This window comes from Microcaecilia unicolor, chromosome 1, assembly GCF_901765095.1.
Source record: "Microcaecilia unicolor chromosome 1, aMicUni1.1, whole genome shotgun sequence".
In the NCBI taxonomy this organism is placed as follows: domain Eukaryota; kingdom Metazoa; phylum Chordata; class Amphibia; order Gymnophiona; family Siphonopidae; genus Microcaecilia; species Microcaecilia unicolor.
Window position 1 is genome coordinate 432,476,809 of NC_044031.1, and position 16,334 is coordinate 432,493,142.

General features: G+C 43.9%; 1 protein-coding gene across 2 annotated transcripts in view; it reads right to left on the bottom strand.

The window, feature by feature from the left end:
- The window catches only part of LOC115460315, a 48,588-nt gene extending 34,039 nt beyond the window's left edge, over positions 1 to 14,549 (bottom strand). For both annotated transcript variants that reach the window (XM_030190108.1, XM_030190107.1), the window contains exon 1: positions 14,327 to 14,549. In XM_030190108.1, the coding sequence (XP_030045968.1) occupies positions 14,327 to 14,359 (33 nt within the window). In that variant the 5' untranslated portion in view covers positions 14,360 to 14,549. The remainder of the gene's footprint in view (positions 1 to 14,326) is intronic.
- Positions 14,550 to 16,334: the final 1,785 nt, after the last annotated feature.

A 16,334-nucleotide genomic window follows, 5' to 3' on the forward strand; every position in this document is an offset into this window, starting at 1 on the left:
ACCACACTGTAGCTTCAACTCATGCCCTCTAGTCCTAGTATTTTTGGATAGCGTGAACAGTCGCTTCACATCCACCCGATCCATTCCACTCATTATTTTATACACTTCTATCATATCTCCCCTCAGCCGTCTCTTCTCCAAGCTGAAAAGCCCTAGCCTTCTCAGCCTCTCTTCATAGGAAAGTCGTCCCATCCCCACTATCATTTTCGTCGCCCTTCGCTGTACCTTTTCCAATCCTACTATATCTTTTTTGAGATACGGAGACCAGTACTGAACACAATACTCCAGGTGCGGTCGCACCATGGAGCGATACAACGGCATTATAACATCCGCACACCTGGACTCCATACCCTTCCTAATAACACCCAACATTCTATTCGCTTTCCTAGCCGCAGCAGCACACTGAGCAGAAGGTTTCAGCGTATCATCGACGACGACACCCAGATCCCTTTCTTGATCCGTAACTCCTAACGCGGAACCTTGCAAGACGTAGCTATAATTCGGGTTCCTCTTACCCACATGCATCACTTTGCACTTGTCAACATTGAACTTCATCTGCCACTTGCACGCCCATTCTCCCAGTCTCGCAAGGTCCTCCTGTAATCGTTCACATTCCTCCTGCGACTTGACGACCCTGAATAATTTTGTGTCATCGGCGAATTTAATTACCTCACTAGTTATTCCCATCTCTAGGTCATTTATAAATACATTAAAAGCAACGGACCCAGCACAGACCCCTGCGGGACCCCACTAACTACCCTCCTCCACTGAGAATACTGGCCACGCAATCCTACTCTCTGCTTCCTATCTTTCAACCAGTTCTTAATCCATAATAATACCCTACCTCCAATTCCATGACTCTGCAATTTCTTCAGGAGTCTTTCGTGCGGCACTTTGTCAAACGCCTTCTGAAAATCCAGATATACAATATCAACCGGCTCCCCATTGTCCACATGTTTGCTTACCCCCTCAAAAAAATGCATTAGATTGGTGAGGCAAGACTTCCCTTCACTAAATCCGTGCTGACTTTGTCTCATCAGTCCATGTTTTTGTATATGCTCTGCAATTTTATTCTTAATAATAGCCTCCACCATCTTGCCCGGCACCGACGTCAGACTCACCGGTCTATAATTTCCCGGATCTCCTCTGGAACCTTTCTTAAAAATCGGAGTAACATTGGCTACCCTCCAGTCTTCCGGTATTACACTCGATTTTAGGGACAGATTGCATATTTCTAACAGTAGCTCCGCAAGTTCATTTTTTAGTTCTATTAATACTCTGGGATGAATACCATCAGGTCCCGGTGATTTACTACTCTTCAGCTTGCTGAATTGACCCATTACATCCTCCAAGGTTACAGAGAATTTGTTTAGTTTCTCCGACTCCCCCGCTTCAAATATTCTTTCCGGCACCGGTGTCCCCCCCAAATCCTCCTCGGTGAAGACCGAAGCAAAGAATTCATTTAATTTCTCCGCTACGGCTTTGTCCTCCTTGATCGCCCCTTTAACACCATTTTCGTCCAGCGGCCCAACCGACTCTTTGGCCGGTTTCCTGCTTTTAATGTATCTAAAAAAGTTTTTACTATGTATTTTTGCTTCCAACGCTAATTTCTTCTCAAAGTCCTTTTTTGCCCTCCTTATCTCCGCTTTGCATTTGGCTTGGCATTCCTTATGATCTATCCTGTTACTTTCAGTTGGTTCTCTTCTCCACTTTCTGAAGGATTGTTTTTTGGCTCTAATGATTTCCTTTATCTTACTGTTTAGCCACGCCGGCTGACGTTTAGTCTTTTTTCCCTTTTTTCTAATACGTGGAATATATTTGTCCTGAACCTCCAGGATGGTGTTTTTAAACAGCATCCACGCCTGATGCAAGTTTTTTACTCTGCGAGCTGCTCCTTTCAGTCTTTTTTTCACCATTTTTCTCATTTTGTCGTAATCACCTTTTCTATAGTTAAACGCTAGCGTACTTGATTTCCTAGTTTCACTTCCTTCTGTTCTGTTTTCTTAGTCACTATGGGCTGGATAGACATATTCTGTCAGATACTTTTTGCCAAAGGCTCAATAGCCAACAGAGGGGACCTGGGATATCCCTGCCTCACCCCTCCTCCCCAGGAGAAAGCTCTCCGAGAGAATCTCATTGACCATTATTTGACTAGTTGGGGGCAGCATACAAAGACTGGATCCACTTCTCAAAATTTCCTCCTAGCCCTAGTGGAGGAGTGGCCTAGTGGTTAGGGTGGTGGACTTTGGTCCTGGGGAACTGTGGAACTGAGTTCGATTCCCACTTCAGGCACAGGCAACTCCTTGTGACTTTGGGCAAGTAACTTAACCTTCCATTGCCCCATATAAGCCGCATTGAGCCTGCCATGAGTGGGAAAGCGCGGGGTACAAATGTAATAAAAATAAATAAAAATAAAATTTTATCCAAGACTCTAAAAAGGAAATCCCACTGTACCCGATCAAAAGCTTTTTCAGCATCCATGGCCACACACATCGCCTTTAAATTTTTCTCTTTTAATATCTTAGATCAAGTTAACAGCTCTCCTTACATTTTCTCCCAAGACCCTCCCTTTGACCAACCCCTTCTGGTCCCAACGTACTATTTTAAGTAGAAATAGCTCAAGGAGGGCTGCCAATACTTTTGCAAAAATGTTTATATCTGTATTGAGAATGATAGTGGGTCTCTGGCTGGCATACTTGGTTGGGTCTTTACCAGGTTTAGGTAGTACCACCACTTGTGCCTTTTATTTATTTATTGCATTTGTATCCCACATTTTCCCACCTCTTTGCAGGCTCAATGTGGCTTACAATACATCATGAATGGTGGAAATATATAAGAAAATAAACATTTAGTATTACAGAAGGATCTTGAGTAACATCAAACATATAAATGGCGAGTGACCGAACTCACTCGCAAATGCACAGTAAAGACCCTCTCTGTCCCGCCCCCGCGTCAATACGTGATGACAGGGGCGGGACAGAGAGGGTCTCTACTGCGCAAAGGGGAGGGACGAAACCGCCGTCGCTACCGCTTCCCCCCCCCCCAAGGTCGCCGCCGCCACCCACTCTCCACCCGGGCCGGGCATTCGCTCCGCTATAGAAACAGCGCGGGAACGGAGCACACAGCTCAGCTCAGCTGCCGTCGGACTTCCTTCCCTGCCTGTGTCCCGCCCCCGCCCACGAGGGCGGGACACAGGCAGAGAAGAAGGACAGCAGCTCATCTGAGCTGTGTGCTGCGTTCCCGCGCTGTTTCAATAGCGAAGCGAGGGCCCGGCCCGGGTGAAGGGGTGGCGGCAACTCCGGGGGGGGTGTAGCGGTGACCTCAGAGGGGCAGCGGCGAGCTCGGCGGCGGGGGGGGGGCTTTCAACCCCCCCCCCCCCGTCCTATACTAGCCCGTTTTTACGGGCTCAACGGCTAGTGATAAAACATGATAGTAGCATAACAAGCAGATATTGTAAGACAATTCTGGTTATATGTGGAGGAGTTCACATTTGTTGCTCTTTGGAAGGTGTTCACCCCACAAAATACATTAAAGAGCTGGGCAAGAAAGGGGGCAATATGCTCCCACACCTTTGTAAAATTCTGCCGGGAAGACACCCTCACCTGCTGCTTTTCCACTTTTAAAGTTTTTGATAGCCTCTTTCCTGGATTTCAATATCTCTACCAATCCAAAGTTGGTCTTCTAAAGAGATAGTTGGTACCTCCACTCACTAAATATGCATCAATAGCTTAGAGAGGTATCCCCCTCGGTTTTATATATAACTAGCCGTTAAGCCAGCTACCCTCCTCGCTGCAGCTCCCTCCCCCCTCCATGCCGGGCCCCCTGCACTGACCTGACAGTGCCTCTCACCTCCGTGTGGCATCTGCTGCTGCCTGCAGCGTTTTCACACGGAGGTGAGAGGCGCTGTCAGGTCAGTGCAGGGGGCCCGATACGGAGGGTGGAGGTTGGTGCGCGCGATGTTCGTTTCCAGGCTCCAGCGGCAGCGTCCCACAGTCCAACTCCGTTTCCCTCTCTGTTCCGCCCTCTGACGCCATCACATCTTGATGCGAGGGCGGGACAGAGAGGGAAGTCTCTACTGCACATTTGCAGGTGAGTCGGTCACTTGCCATTTATATGTTTGATTGTCTAAATTCATCTGCGATTTCTTTGTTGCTTACCACCACTTGACCCTGAGCGGACTGAATTTGATGAACCCATTTAGAGAATTTGTTTTTGCAGCTGCCACGCTAGGAGCTTGCCTAGTTTATCCTTGGGCTCCACAAATTTGTTTGGTACATGACAAAAGAAACTCCGTGTATTGAGTATCTAATAGATCTAATGAATGTCCAGCGGAGTTCTCTTTGTAATAAAATCCTGTTGGAATCTCCCCCTCGTTTCGAGGGGATTACCCGATCAATTGCCATGCATTTTAAATCTTCAAAATTGTGCTGGAACTGGACACAAAGCTGTACTAAATACTAAAGGAGCACCAGGGACCCTCTGGGTAATACGGGAACGATGCTCTGTCATACGTGCCCGCAGGGGCTTGCTGGTTTTGCCCACATACATCTTCTAACAAGGACAGCTGATGATATAAATTATATTATTCGACAGACAGGTTGTATGGTATTTGAGAAAATACCAGAGGGACCCTGGTGTTCCTTTAGTATTTAGTACAGCATTGTGTCCAGTTCCAGCACAATTTTGCAGATTTAAAATGCATGGCAATTGATCGGGTAATCCCCTCAAAACGAGGGGGAGATTCCAACAGGATTTTATTACAAAGAGAACTCCGCTGGCTATATCATCTCCAGTCTTTGGAACCTCATGGCCTTAACACCAGTATGTACTGTGGATGTTACATATGAGCAAACCGGCATTTGCCGCCAAAATTGAGTCAGATCTGGTAACAGCCTTTTCCGGTTTACACAGTACAAATCCAACTGCCGCCACAGGAGCACCATCTATGGCGGGATCCACGGATGGTGATTGCTAGACACATAAGTAAAAGCCGTGCACGAGCGAATTATAAGTCCACCGTCCGATATGAATACTGATTGCTTGCTTTTTCTCAACAGGTTTATTTAAATGGCTCAGGTCCTCTTGACGAAGCCCCAGCGAAATGAAAACGACATTGCTTGCTTTTTCTCAACATTTCTTAACTCCAAGATATGAGAGAAGCTCGCATCTTGGAGACAAATGCGTGGCTGTGTGGTTGGTGCCGATGAGAGTGCTTTGGTTTCATAGACCATGGGATGATTTTCCAAGAGGTACTGAGCGGTGATGGTGTCCATCTGTCAAGGAAGGGAAGGAGTGTCTTCAGCAACAGGCTGGCTAAAGTACTAAAGAGGGCTTTAAACTAAAATTGATGGGGATGGATATAAAAGGCCACGAAGCCATAATTAACCCCAAGGAAGGTAGGACATCTAATGCCTCTATAGAAGTGAATAAAAAGAGTAAAATCTGGAGAGCCTTGTATACCAATGCCTGTAGCATGGGAAACAAACTTCTAGAACTTGAGGCTACAATGATGGAAGCGGACTTGGATTTAGTGGCGGTCACGGAGACGTGGTTCACGGAGAACCGTGACTGGGATGTTGCTATACCTGGCTATAATCTATTCAGGAAGGACAGAGTAGGAAAAAAGGGTGGAGGTGTGGCATTATATGCTAAGAATGATATCCAAGTGACAGAACTGCAGGACCTGTGGGGTATGGAAGAAGCACTGTGGGTTAAACTGGAAAGAGGGAAAGGAAAATGATTCTATATCGGAGTGATATACAGACCTCCCTCACAGTCAGAGGAAATGGACAGGGACTTAATTGAAGACATCCGCAAGATAGCTAGGAAAGGAGAAGTACTACTGATAGGTGACTTCAATGTGCCGGATGTTGATTGGGATGTCCCGGCTGCGGGATAATTTAGAAGCAAAGAGATCTTAGATTCCCTACAGGAAGAATTGTTCCAGCAGTGGGTAACGGAACTGACGCGGGATGGAGCTGTTCTGGACCTGATGCTTACGAATGGAAAGTACCTTTCTGACGTCAAGGTGGCGGACCATTTGGTGTCTAGTGATCTTTGTATGGTATGGTTCAATATTAAAACAGGGCTCGTTCGAGATTGAAGGTCCTGGATTTCAAAGGAACTAACTTTGCCGAGATGGGGGAATTCTCAAGGAACAGCGGGATGGGAACAGCTGAAGCCTATAGAACAGCAATGGGCAAGACTGAAAGGAGCTATATTAAAGGCAACTAACCTTTATGTTAGAAAATTACATAAAAGGAAAAGGAAAAGAAGGCCTCTCTGGTAGTCGAATGTAGTAGCTGAAAAGATAAGGGAAAAGAGTCTAGCCTTTGCACGTTATAAGATGACTCAGAAAGATAAAGACAGGAGAGAATACCTAAATAAGCGAAGAGAAGCTGAAAAAGCTATCAGGAAAGCGAAGTGGCAAATGGAGTAAAAGATAGCTAATACGGTAAAATTGGGGGACAAGACCTTTTTCAGATATGTAAGTGACAAGAGGAAGTGCCATAATAGCATTGTGAGGCTCAAAGCTGAGGGAGAGAAATATGTGGAAGATGATAAGGATAAAGCTGACCTGCTTAACGATTATTTTAGCTCAGTGTTTACGAATGAAAGACCGGGGGTAGGGCTACAGAAAACAAAGGGGATGGATGTATGGTAGACCAAGACCCGTTTACAGAGGACTGTGTTCGTGAGGAGCTTGCCAAACTAAAAGTAGACAGAGCGATGGGGCCTGATGGGATACACCCGAGGGTGCTTAAGGAACTCGGAGAAGTTCTTTCGGCTCCGCTGACGGACCTCTTCAATGCTTCCTTAGAAACTGGAGTGGTCCCGGTGGACTGGAGAAGGGCGGATGTGGTTCCTTTGCACAAGAGTGGAAGTAAGGAGGAGGTTGGGAATTACAGACCTGTCAGTCTGACCTCGGTGGTGAGTAAGCTAATGGAAACGCTTCTAAAGAGGAGGATTGTGACATTTCTAGAACTACATGGAATGCGGGACCCGAAGCAGCATGGCTTCACTAGTGGCAGGTCGTGTCAGACGAATCTGACTGTCTTCTTCGACTGGGTGACCAAGCAGTTGGATGTGAGAGGGGCGCTTGATGTGGTATATACTTGGATTTCAGCAAAGCCTTTGACACGGTTCCGCACAGGCGACTGATAAATAAATTGAGTGCCCTCAATGTGGGACCTAGAGTAACGGATTGGGTAAAAAATTGGTTGAATGGTAGGAGGCAGAGGGTGGTGGTAAATGGAGATTGTTCTGAAGAAAAGGATGTCATCAGTGGAGTACCGCAGGGATCGGTCCTAGGGCCGGCTCTTTTTAACCTCTTTGTGAGCGATATTGCGGAAGGGCTGTCTGGTAAGGTTTGTCTCTTTGCGGATGATACTAAACTCTGCAACAGGGTGGACACCCTGGAGGGTGTGAATGACATGAAAATGGACCTAGCGAAGTTAGAGGAATGGACCGATATTTGGCAACTAAGGTTTAATCCCAAAAAATGCAGGGTTATGCACTTGGGTCGCAAAAATCCAATGGAACGGTACAGTATAGGGGGTGTAGTGCTTCAGTGTGTGAAGGAAGAGCGGGACTTGGGGGTGATTGTGTCTGACGACCTTAAAGCTTTCAAACAGGTAGAAAAAGCGACGGCCAAAGCCAGAAGGATGCTTGGGTGCATAAAGAGAGGCATGACCAGCAGGAAAAATGAGGTGATAGTGCCGTTGTATAAGTCTCTGGTGAGGCCTCATTTGGAGTACTGCATGCAATTCTGGAGACCGCACCTATGGAAAGATATAAACAGGATGGAGTCAGCCCAGAGGGCGGCTACGAAATTAGTAAGCGGTCTTGAATGCAAAAATTATAGGGACAGGCTTATGAACCTCAACATGTATACGCTGGAAGAGAGGAGGGAGAGAGGAGACTGATTGTGATCTTGGGCAAGTCACTTAACCCTCCATTGCCTCAGGTACAAACTTAGATTGTGAGCCCTCCTGGGGCAGAGAAATCTCCAGTGTAACTGAATGTAACTCACCTTGAGCTATTACTAAAAAAGGTGTGAGCAAAATCTAAATAAATAATAATAATAATGATAAAAACATTTAAATATCTCAAGGGCATTTATGTACAAGAAAAGAGCCTTTTTCCAATGAAGGAGAGCTCTGGAATGAGGGGGCATAGGATAAAGTTAAGAGGGAACAGGCTTAGGAGTAACCTAAGGAAGTATTATTTCACAGAAAGGGTGGTGGAGGCGTGGAATTGTTGGAATGTAATTGTATTTTACATGCATTGCCTGTCACCTATTATTTCTCTGTGATTACTCTGTGACCTCTGATGTGAATTACTTAGAGAGGTCACACAGCTATGTAACTTCCTGTGGGGGTTAGACACAGCAGACACAGCACATGGAGCACATGGAGCTCATGATCTCTCCTAACCTGAGAGGATCTATGGTGGTGTGAGCATCCATTACCATCTAAGCACATGGAAGGAGCTGATAATACAAATGTATAGTAATATATATATATAAGCCTGTCTGATTATAATCTAACTGCAAACTGTGAGTAAACAGATGTTTTGTTACTTCAACTTTAAAGTGACTCAGCAGTGAATTATTCTGGGGTGAATGAGAGAGAGATGAAGAAAGAAATTAACATTTCTAAAGCTGAAGCTGTGTGTACTAAAATCTGCTAATTATTTACTACAAATAATCCAACAAAAGGGTTATGGGCCCAGGGTCCAGGAATTGAAAAAGAAGAGAAATATTACCAGGCAGAAAAAAAGGCCACATTTTTTCTCTTAAGTTTTAAAGGAAAGATTCAGTCTGTCTCTCTCTCCCCCCACACAGCAGACAGAAGGCTAGGAAAATGGCTGAGGGAAGAAATTCACCATTGTTCTATTCTCTCAAGGTGCCAAAATTAACTGAGTTTAATTATCAGCAGTGGGAACTAAGATTCATATGTCTCCTTCGAGCAAAAAGATTAAATATATGCTTAGACCAAGACAGAACAGCTGAAAATATGGCTGAATGGGACAATGCAAACTATTATGTGAAGTGCATGCTTTTGGAAGCTCTCTCAGAGAAACAAGCCATATTAGTGGAGGGAAAAGATACACCAAAGGACATTTTATATAAACTGAGAACTATGTATGCAACTACATATGCAAAGCAGCAACCAATTTGGTTGGCAGAGTTGAATGAAACCAAATTAAGGGATAAAAATGAATGTAATGATCACATTATGCATCTTATGTCTTCATTTCAAAAGCTAGAACTTTCTGGAATTCCCATGTGTGATGCATTGAAAAGAGCATTTCTTTTTACCTCACTATCAAAGAAGTTTGATGTTTTTAGGTCTGTAAATGAGGCCATTGAAGGGCAATCTTTTGAACAGGCAACATCAAAACTAAGGCAGGAATGCATAATAAATGATTCTGAGGAGATGTGTTCTCAAAGTCAGTCAGAGAGAAATGAAACAAATTTCTTGGCAAAGAACAGAGGAAGGCGGAGCTATGGAAAAACTCCACCCAAGGGCAAGCTGATTTGCTACTCATGTGGAAAGGAGGGACATGTATCTAAATGGTGTAAGGAAACACAAAACACTCCCTCTAGCTCACCTAAGCCAATGGAACTAAAGAATTTTCAAACCAGGAAATGTATGAAGGACAAAGATAAACACAAGGGCTTTCTAATGGCAGAAAAATCTTTGACTATGGTAAATAATAATTCAAATGAAAGTACTTGGATTTTGGATTCGGGGAGCACATGCCATTTAACCAATTGTAAGGATTTCTTTCAGGAAATGTGTCCAGAGGAAGGTATTCTTAAAACTGCAAACGCAGGGACTGCTAAGATCCAAGCAAAAGGTATTGGATTCTTAAAATGCAAAGTGTCTAATGAAGTTAAAGAAATTCCTGTAAGTGATGTCTTGTATATTCCCCAAGCAGTTTGCAATATGCTCAGTGTATCTACATTAGATAAGAAGGGATTTGTGATTCATTTTGAAAACAGTAAGTGCACAATCTCTAAAAATGATGAAGTGTATGCTGAAGCTTTTATGCATAATGATGTTTATAAGCTGAACATTTCAGGTGAAGCCTCACATATGGCGCAAGTAAGGAAGAATGATGGTAAATGTAGTCTGGAAATCTGGCACCGCCGCCTGGGACATCGTGATTCTAAGGTGATCCAGGATCTTTACAGTAAGCAACTGGCCACTGACATTCAGATAAGTGCAGATGCTGGTAAAATGGAGAAATGCATAGACTGTGTTACTCAAAAAGGTGTGAGACCCTCATTTCCTGCATACACAGGAAATAGGAGTAATAAAGTGCTGGACTTAATACACAGTGACTTATGTGGACCGTTTAATATCCCATCATTGGGAAATAACAGATTTGTGCTAATATTCTTGGATGATTTCTCTAGATATTGTGTGGCCTATTTGCTGAAAGAAAAAAGTCAAGTCACAGACATGCTGAAGAAATACGTAGCCATGGTGAGCAATAAATTTGAAAGAAAACCAAAGGTTCTTCAGACCGACAATGGTGGTGAGTTCACTTCACAAAGCATGCGCACATTTCTAGAACAAGAAGGCATTCAGCATATCACAACAGTAGCTTATACACCAGAGCAAAATTCTGTTGCAGAGAGAAAATTTAGGTCACTTGTGGAAATGACCAGATGTATGCTGTCAGATAGCAATCTCCCTAAAAGACTATGGGGGGAAGCCATTCTCACAGCAGTGTACCTACAAAACAGAATGCCAACTAAAGGCGCTGAGCGCACACCACATGAGACATGGCATGGTAGGAAGCCAAACCTGTCACACATAAGAACATTTGGAAGTACAGCATATGCTCATGAACCAAAGCAAAGAAGGCATAAACTGGATTCCACAACAGAAAGGGGCATTTTAGTTGGCTATGCTCCAGGACACAAAGGATATAGAATTTTGAATCTGAAAACTGGCATTGTTGGCATAAGACATGTTACATATTTTGATGAAAACAAAAGGGTTGATAAAGGCTGGATTATCCCAGATGAGCCTTATCATCCAGAATATGAAACTAGAACAATAATAGACATGCCAGTGTATATAAATGCCATACCAAGGCAGATGTCTGAAAGCAACTCACCTGTATCTAACGAGGAACAGGCAGAGGAAGCAGACACAGAAAGAATCATTGAAGAAGACAGTACAGTTGGAGAAGGGGAATCAATTGGAGAAGGACTCTCAGATTTAGAGGATGCAGAAAGGTCAGACCAACCTGTTGTCAGACGCTCATCCAGGGAAAACAAAGGTGTTCCACCCCCAAGACTGTCTTACCTAACAAAGTCAGCAGAAGCTCAAGAGCCCTTAACATGGGATGAGATTGAGAAAATGCCAGCAGAAGAAGCTGCTGAATGGCATAAAGCTGCACAAGAAGAAATTGATGCATTGGATAAAATAATACTTGGATTCTTACAAAATTACCTCCTGGCAAGAAAGCTATAGGATGCAAATGGGTATTCAAGTTAAAAAGGAATGCACAAGGAAAAGTGGAAAGGTATAAAGCCAGATTAGTGGCAAAGGGATATCTTCAAAAATATGGAGAAGATTTTGATGAAGTGTTTGCACCTGTAGTGAAACACACGACAATCAGAACACTTCTGAGCATTGCAGTCTCAAAAGGCATGCAAGTCAACCACATTGATGTGAAAACAGCGTTTCTTCACGGAGATATAACTGAAGACTTGTACATGGAACAGCCAACAGGTTTCATAAATACAAAACAAAGACAGCTAGTGTGTAAATTAAACAAAGGTCTTTATGGATTAAAGCAAAGTGCAAAATGTTGGAATGATAAATTGCATGAAATATTGACAAATTTAGGATTTAAGCAAGGTGAAGCAGATAAATGCTTGTACACTAGGTGCACAAATGGACAATATGCATACATTTTAGCTTTTGTTGATGATCTGCTCATTGCAAGCAAAAGTGAGCAAGAGTACAAGGACATTGTAAAATGTTTAAACCTCAATGTTGAGATAAAAGAACTGGGTAATGTGTCATACTATCTTGGTATAGAAATTGAGAAACAAAATGATGGTTCTTATCTTCTAAGCCAGAAGCAGAAAATAAATGAGCTTATTGAAAGTTTAGGTATGCAAGATGCCCAAGTTGTAAGCACTCCCATGATCACTGATTTTCTGAAGGATGAAACAGTAAGAGAACCTTTACCAGATAACATCCAATATAGATCAGCCATAGGTAAGCTTTTATATCTAGCTACCACATACAGGGCTGATATAGCAAATGCAGTAGGAATTTTGAGCAGAAGGGTCAGCTCACCTACCAAATCAGATTGGACTGCAGTTAAAAGGATGGTAAGGTATTTAAAGGGTACCATTGATTGTAAATTAAAGATTTCAGCCAATAGTAATCCAAAACTAATATGTTACTGTGATTCAGATTGGGCAGGGGATCATTCTGATTATAAATCCACAAGTGGATATGTGTTTATGTATGGAAATGTACAAATTTCATGGGCCAGTCATAAACAAAGTATTGTGAGTTTGTCTTCTACAGAAGCTGAATACGTGGCCGTATCGGAAGCGTGCAGAGAACTGATGTGGATTGAAAAACTTTTGCTGGATTTTGGAATAGCTGAAAAGAGACCAATCCAGATAATGGAAGATAATCAGAGCTGCATCCGACTGTCACAGAATGACAAGGTTCAGTCACGCACCAAGCACATCGCAACGAAATACCACAACGTGCGAGAGTTGGCGAAAGAAGGGGTCATCAGTCTACACTATTGTCACACAAGTGATATGACAGCTGACATCATGACCAAACCGTTACCCAGAGAACATTTTGTGAATCTGCGTATAAAGCTTGGACTTTGTATGAATAAATAATTGCATGACAGTAATGCATGAGAAGGGGTTTGTTGGAATGTAATTGTATTTTACATGCATTGCCTGTCACCTATTATTTCTCTGTGATTACTCTGTGACCTCTGATGTGAATTACTTAGAGAGGTCACACAGCTATGTAACTTCCTGTGGGGGTTAGACACAGCAGACACAGCACATGGAGCACATGGAGCTCATGATCTCTCCTAACCTGAGAGGATCTATGGTGGTGTGAGCATCCATTACCATCTAAGCACATGGAAGGAGCTGATAATACAAATGTATAGTAATATATATATATAAGCCTGTCTGATTATAATCTAACTGCAAACTGTGAGTAAACAGATGTTTTGTTACTTCAACTTTAAAGTGACTCAGCAGTGAATTATTCTGGGGTGAATGAGAGAGAGATGAAGAAAGAAATTAACATTTCTAAAGCTGAAGCTGTGTGTACTAAAATCTGCTAATTATTTACTACAAATAATCCAACAGGAATGGCCTCCCGGTGGAGGCCCCGAGCCCTTACGCCAGGCCCCCTCCCTGCCCATCTTCAAATCTCTGCTTAAAACCCACCTCTTCAACGTCGCCTTCGGCACCTAACCTCTTCACCTCTACCCAGGAAATCTAGTCTGCTCAACTTGACATTTCGTTCTTTAGATTGTAAGCTCCTTTGAGCAGGGACCATCCTTCTTTGTTTATTTTGTACAGCGCTGCGTAACCCTAGTAGCACTCTAGAAATGTTAAGTAGTAGTAGTAGGTGGTGGAGTCGAGGACTGTTCCAAAATTTAAAAAGGCATTGCATAAACATGTGGGATAACTTAGGAACAGGAAGAGTTAGGGGTTACAGAGGATGGGCAGACTGGATGGGTCATATGGCCTTTATTTGCTGTCATGTTTCTATGTCTTTTGAGTGGCAAGGAGTAATCCAGGACCGGACTTGGGAAACACTGGTTTAATTGCATGGCGAAGGAGAATGGTATTTAGGTCTCAGCTGTAACATTAGGCATGCAGATTCATCCACAAGCTGAGGTTTTTACAGCCTTAGCAGTGTTATAGTAAATATGAAAGTCAACAGAACAAGAAAAGTTGATGGCAGATATTTTTGAATATTGGATTTACATCCAAGCTTTAGCTGCATTTGTTGTCCTTTTTATTAATTGGGGCAACAGCTATGTGAAGAAGGCTAAGACTGCTACTTGGATGAATTTGGTGCTAGGATGCGAGATGAGGGAATTTACAATACACTATATTAAAAAAAGAAAAAAGGTATATTTTCCAATATTTTGGTATATAATTCCTTGGGGTGTAGGTGTACCTAACCTAAATACAAAGAAACGCATTATTCCACAACACTTAACACCCATCGGGTCACCTAGTAGCATCACTGCCAGCCCAGCAACAACGATACATCCCAGATCAGTTACTCACCCTCAAACAATTGTGCACTGCGGGCAGATTCATCGCGCTGCTGATGATGGGAAAGGGGACTTGCGCGAATCTGAAACTGCAAAGCTCTCCTCTTTGCCGACGGAGCGTGCAAGTTGGAGGAGAGATAAGATGAACCACGGCTACTCACTCTCTTAACTTCCAGCTGTGCAGCGACTGTTATGACAGCCAGGCGCCAGGGAAAGCGGGAGGAGGGGCATATTAAACCTCCTTGTACTCGTCGTCATCACTGCTGCGCCGCTTCTATACGTAACGTCAGCACTGGCGCGCTGTGTTATGATGTCGTCAGCACGTGCGGGAGCGGAAGGGATGGCTGCGTTCACAGTCTAACCTCCTGGGGCTGAACTTCACATTTAAAGAAAATTAAGCTGAACGGATATGTATTTATCTGTTTTGTTTGTGGGTTCGTTGATAGGATCGTCAGGATAGGAAGTTAGAAGGGTGTCCGAACCAGTGGCGTGGCCAGACAGCCAACTTGGGGTGGGCCAGAGTCCAGAGTGGGTGGGCACAACATTTTCTCTGCCCTGCCCTATCCCCACCTCAAAATATAAATATACCTTCTCTGAAGGTGTGTAGAACTCCCATTTTCCAAGCTTGCCAGCACCCCAAGCATGTTTAGCCGATGGTGGTGTTGCTGACTGCCAAGCTTGGAAGAAGGGCGTTCTGGCCATCTTTGGAGAAGTTCCTGAGCTGGGAATGGTTGGGGATCCCCTCCAGTTAACAGTATGGGTCAGGATGTTAGCCATGCTAGAGACCAGAAACTAAAGGAAGCTCCCCCTCCCTTCCTGAACCCCTCTCCTCTCGGCCTGCTCTCTGATTTCCCCACCTGCCATTACTATCACACCGACAGACCACCAAGTAATTCAGACAAAAATTTGAACTGGGAACCCTAGGAAGTTAAAATTGGCATGTACTTCAACACAATACAAAGACATTTACTGTGCACATTTTCCCAAAGCTAACACCTTCCATTTAAAGCATTCAAAATAAAATTATTTTTTCCACCTTTGTGGTCTGGATATTTTATTTTTCCAACATTTTGGTTCTGCTTTCTCTTTTCTTTCCTGTCTGCCTGCTAATTCTCCTTTGAGCAACTGCTGTCCATTTGCCTTTTCTTTCTCCTGTCTATTTCATCACCACACCTGCCTCTGACATATTGATTATTCCTTTCTATTGCTTTTCTCTTTTTTTTTCTTTTCTATTCTCAATCTCGGTCAACTCAAATTTCACCCTCTCTCACCTTTCTCCTCCTTTTTACTATCCAACCACCTATCAAATTTCAATCTTCTCTCACCCATTAGCTCTCTAATCACCCATGTCAAACCTTCACCAGACCTCCATTCCCTTTCATCTTTAATCGATTCTCCATTACCATATTTCTGCCCTCTATAATCACTAACCTTTCATTCATTTCCTTGCCATCCCCTCCTGGACTCTCCCACATGGTTCCACCATTCCCTCCACCCTTCTAATCCATCAGATGTTCCCTCTCTCCCCTCCCCACTCTCACAGCCTGACATCTCCGTGGTCCTTTTCTCTTCCCTCCTGCTCTCTCCCCCATGGTCCAGCATTTCTCCCTTTCCCTTCCCTCACTCCCATTGTCCAGCATCTATCACTCCCTTCTGCTCCTGAATCCAACATCTTCCTCTTTCTCTCCACCTCTTGTATATCTCTCCCTCTGTCTTACCTACCCCATGTCCAACATCTCTCCGTCCCTTGTGCCCTGGGTCCAAAATCTCTCTTCCCCCTCCCCTGTGCAGCACTCTCTCCCTTATTCCCTCTCCACCCCATGTCCAAAAATTGTCCTTTCGCCTCTCTCTCCCACCCCCACATACAAGATTTTTCTCTCTTGCCCCTCACCACCCCTTTGCTGTATCTCTCCCTTCGTCCCCCTCCATCTCAGGACCAACAATTCTCTCTCTCTTGCCTCCACTCCACATCCAACAATTCTCCCTCTCTCACCCCTCCCCCCCATGCAGTATCTCTCCTT